General features: G+C 43.6%; 1 protein-coding gene across 1 annotated transcript; it reads left to right on the forward strand.

Moving 5' to 3' along the window:
• Positions 1–2,151: 2,151 nt before the first annotated feature.
• marcksl1b (MARCKS-like 1b) lies at positions 2,152–4,862 on the forward strand. Its single transcript, XM_080836396.1, has 2 exons — positions 2,152–2,417; positions 3,519–4,862. Exons 1-2 carry the CDS (start codon positions 2,331–2,333, stop codon positions 4,068–4,070), a joined length of 639 nt encoding a protein of 212 aa, XP_080692522.1. The 5' UTR covers positions 2,152–2,330; the 3' UTR covers positions 4,071–4,862.

The raw sequence follows: 4,862 nt of genomic DNA on the forward strand, positions 1-4,862 counted from the left end.
AAAACGGATCTCATGGTCTGCCATGACTTTATGGTTCTTATCAGGGACTCTGTTCTCCTGAGGGTTCCATTTACTCAGCAATTTGCCGTGCATATTTGACCTGGATTCCTTTGGCCTAGATTGATTCTTTCCATTTATTTATACTATATAATAGGATTCCGATTTTTTTTTACACAAACTTGTTCAACTTGTAAAGAAAGAACAGGAAGCTCATAATTTATCCCCAATAATAAACTAACGACGACCACTGGTCACTTAAAGGGCTGTGAACTTTCTCTATGGTGGGTTGACCTAAGGTTACTGGGCTGACCCTTAATGCCCTTCTGAAAGACTTTGTTGTTCAGCCTCAGCGGGTCCACATGGAAGATGAGAGCGTATTTGTTTATGTGTGCGTATGGCAGTCATGCCACCTGGCGTGTGACGTCTCTGATCGAGAATCAGAGCCTGGCCTTTTGTCTTTGAGGCCTAGGGCAAATATTTCAACATCTTCCTCTGGGCGCCTGGTCCTCCTCCTCATCCTCAACCACCCCCCCCCCCCCCCCCCCCCCCCCCCCCCCCGCACACACACACTCTCTTCCTGCTCTGTCCAAATCAGTATTGGAGGTAAATTGTTTTCTGATAACTGGTTTTCAACCTCCCAGCCCTATCCACTGTCCCATCAGAGGAACATCAGCACAACTGATTTACATTCACAGCTCACAAAACACTGGACTCTCAGACGTTAAGTGGCCTTTGGTGCCACAATAGCTGTTGTGTACAGGGGGGAGGGGGGAGGGAGGGTAAAACTGAAAGGAGACACAATGTGGATCGTTGGCCAGGGCCGTCTGAACACGTGTGAAATGACTGCTCCACCGCTGCGTCTCATGCCCTGCGCATCAGACAACATCACAGCTAGCTGCCCTCTACACAGAAGACCTTTCACACAGACTGGCTTTCAAAGAGAGAGAACGAGAAAGAGAAAAAGGATGAGGCAAATAAAAATAACCCACATTGCAAAAAAGCGCTGAAGGCACACAACAGAAAACAACCCCCCACCCGGTTCCCCCACCCACATCCCCCCAAAATTCCCCCACAACCCCCCATCTAGGGGGAAAAAAGAAGAGACAACTTGTGTTCAAAAGAGGAGGTTGTTCATGACGTTTTCCTCCTTCTGATACTCAAAGCAGCAGTTAAACCCTACTAACCCTAACACACACTCACCCAGAGGTTGAAGTTGTTCTGAAATAGAGGCCAGACACAAATGAGGTGAACATTTCTTTGTGAGTACTGACATGCTCGGCATTCCTCTACAGACAGTGGATACTTTATGTCATTCTGCAAGGCCACAGAAGGGTGGAATGATTTATGAGTGGTGTAGAAAAACCAGCACTATTTCCATTTAAAGCAGCTGTAACACCATTTGGTGCAGTTAGAGACCTCCCAACATATAGCTGTGTTGTCATAATTTAGCATTATTTTTGGTAAAAAGGAAAGTTGATGTTATCTTTAATCAGAAAAGGCAAAACGGTCAAATCAAAAGACCTATTGAGAGAACTAAAAGACAAAAGGGATGTGTCAAAAATATGCAGATAAAACACAAAATCAACAGGTTTGTACTGCATTCAATCTAAATTTTAGAGTGTTTTTATTTATTTTGAAGAAGTTATTGTAAGAACACAAAAAACATTCACTATGGTATTGGACTTGTTAGTTACATAACGAGGATGTAGTTGGCATATGAGATGGCTGATAAATGATTTAGCTAGCCTAGCTCTGAGATCACTGGTAGATACACATCATGTATTGTACTGTGATATTTTATGGCTGTCTCTGATTGTATTCCTGCTTGCCAAGTGCCAAAAAAGACGAATTCGTTTTACGGTTATACGACCACATCTACTACTTTAATTATACCTCATGCTTTTCAATTTAACAACTCCGGTATGGAAAGTACTCGGCATTCCAAACGATGATGTTAAAAATGGCATAGGCCTCTTTGCTATTAGAGGGTGGGAAAAGGAGGGGGAGTCGAGGGGTCTAAAACAGGGCGGAGAAACTCTCGTTCGTTTTCTCAGATTGGTTAAACTTGTAGGGACACGCCCATAGGTGGTGCATTTGGTTATCTTGAAGCGCTGTTCAACTGGTACTGGTAGTAGTAGGTTTCTTCTCACTATAGGAGCGGTTCGGGGACATTGACGGCTGGAGAAGTCTGATTTTTTTCCATTCTTAAGGAATAAAGAGAAATTCCTGTAAGCGTTGGATGCACAACACCCTCCTTGGGCTGGATCTATTTTTCAACTCTCCGATTTAAATTATTTTCATTTCCTTTCAAAAAACCCAAATTCATCAACATGGGATCCCAGGCATCAAAGGGAGGAGTGGCTGTTGAGGGGAAAGCCGCTGTTGCTGACCCGGCTGCTGTCAAGACAAACGGACAGGTAGGCACTGGTTCCTCGGTTACCACCATGCTGCTATGGAGACACACCCACATCGATGGCAAACCGCGCTTCAGTCTCAGTATCGCTTCTTGTTCGTAAATGAGAAAAGTATGCACGGACCATGGTAGTGTTGAATGGTTATTTTAGCCTACTGCAGACGGCTGTAATGGGCTACTTTGTTACTTACAGATATGACAAGCAAACCGTCTTGTGCGCTTCTGTGATTTGGAGAGGCTGGAGAGTCGAGGGGTGCGCGTATCCAAAAGTAGAGAGTCGTCCATCAAACCCAGTTGATAGTGTTTAATGTGTAGAAATGTGAAACTATCGTGGAAATAAAAAGTATCAGGAGCATGTTTTTTTTACTGGCTGGTTAAATGATTTCGGCAGGCAACGAAGTGCTCAGAGGGGACACCAATGGAAATTGCCTGTATTAGACTGTTGTCTATTGCTTACACTCAAAATGTAAAAAGACATTTTAATTGGGGTATATACCGGAATTGTATAGGGATGAAATAATTCCATTAATTTTTTTTTTTCATGTGACAGTGCTGTTCTAGAGCTACGAACATCGTTGGCAGACGCATGAGCTGGCGAGTCTAGACGGGGGACTAGTATGCATGTCTACACGCAGTGGCTGGGTTTTTCAAATTGATATTCAATTAAAAAGTTATTAAATCAAATTTGTTTGCGTTGTATTTGGTTTTACGATTTGTAAGTCCGTTGTAAACGACTTCGTTGTCGACGAAAACGTTTGGGAATCATAATGAAATTCGTAACGATGCACAGATCGATTCCAGTCTTTTGTCTCAAGACTGCTGTCTCGACCGCTTGCACACACGCAGGCTGTCTGCGTTATTAGGTCGCCCCCTTACGATTGTATGAAGTACTACAAGGCGTCACCTAAAAACCCATTCATTATGCACGATGCAGCCGCTCAACGATGTGTTGGTCGACGACCTCAGTGGCACAATGACATTTGACCTGGGCTTATTTTACCCACAACCTGCTCCGTGTTTAAATTGAATCATTTATGTGAGGAAAAAGTCAATTTTGAGAAGTAGATCTGGTATTCAATTCTCAATTTTCTTTGTGTCTCTCCAGGAGAATGGCCACGTCAAGACCAACGGTGATGTTTCTGCCAAAGCTGAGGGCGACGCCGCGGCCACCACCAATGGCTCGGCCGAGGCTGCCAAAGAGGAGGGGGCCGGTGATGCCATCGAGCCAGCTCCAGCTGCAGAGGGCGATGCTGCCAAGCCAGAGGGCGAGGCCACCAAGGAGACTCCCAAGAAGAAGAAGAAGAAGTTCTCCCTGAAGAACTCCTTCAAGTTCAAGGGCATCTCCCTGAAGAAGAACAAGAAGGAGAAGGAGGTCAAGGAAGAGGCTGCCATTACCCCGGTTGAGGAGAAGGCTGAAGAGAGTGCCCCAGCCGCAGCCGCTCCAGCTGAGGAGAAGAAGGAAGAGGCCAAAGCTGAGGAAGCTGCCCCTGCTGAAACCCCCAAGGCGGAGGAGACCCCTGCCAAGGCTGAGGAGGCCCCAGCCCCTCCAAAGGAAGAGGCCGCTGCTGCTGCCGCTGCCGCCCCTGCCCCTGCTGAGCCCACAAAACCAACAGAGGAGACCAGCTCAACACCCGCGCCATCCGAACAGAAAGAGTGATTGTACTTCACAAGGACCGCGAACTGTTTTTCAAGAAAAAAAATACAAATATATATATATATATTTATATATATGTGTATATGTATACATATGTATATATACATGGATATATGTATATGTATATATACACATGTATGTGAAAAAAGACTCCTTGTGCCACTTTCTTTAAGAATAATAACAACAGACAAAACTAGATTCACTAGTTCACTTCCCTGATAATGGCTCAATGATCTGGAACTCAGCTGCAACCACACAGATGGGACTCATGTCAGAAGGGGGTTGAACACATGCGTGAGAGTTGGAGTTGAAGACGATGCATCTCCCAACACCTACAGATGCTAAATATGGTAGTTCAACAGTAAGGAGAGAGGTGAACACCACCTCATGAAGTGACTGTTTAGAGAAAAAAAAATGGAAATTGAGAAAAGATGAAAAAAGACTTGCCAACTTTCTACATTCCTATATTTTAACCCAAATTTAAGTATTTTGTGGTGTATAGAGAACCATTTTAAATATTCAGAAGGCTTTGTCTTGTTTGTTAAAAAAAAAATCGCAATTTAATTTTCATCTTGGCTAAACAGAAAAAAAGAAACACATTTGAGCTTGCTATGTTCACATTTGAAGTTTTAAAAGAAGCAGAGTTGTTATGTGTTAAATGTGAGCCTTGATCTGCTTTTTTGTCTCTGTAAATACATTTGACCGATTTTGTTCTTTATTTTGCTAATGTTTAAAGATGTTACTGGTTTTATTGTAAAGTTGATAATGGTAAATAAATGTTGGTTACCTACTTAA

Source organism: Sprattus sprattus (assembly GCF_963457725.1).
Source record: "Sprattus sprattus genome assembly, chromosome: 4".
Classification (NCBI taxonomy): domain Eukaryota; kingdom Metazoa; phylum Chordata; class Actinopteri; order Clupeiformes; family Clupeidae; genus Sprattus; species Sprattus sprattus.

Bases quoted from the DNA above. Each gene is read 5' to 3' on its own strand.
- marcksl1b (XM_080836396.1), top strand. From the start codon at position 2,331: ATGGGATCCCAGGCATCAAAGGGAGGAGTGGCTGTTGAGGGGAAAGCC. The intron at 2,418-3,518 runs GTAGGCACTGGT...GTGTCTCTCCAG, and splicing joins CTGTCAAGACAAACGGACAG to GAGAATGGCCACGTCAAGAC.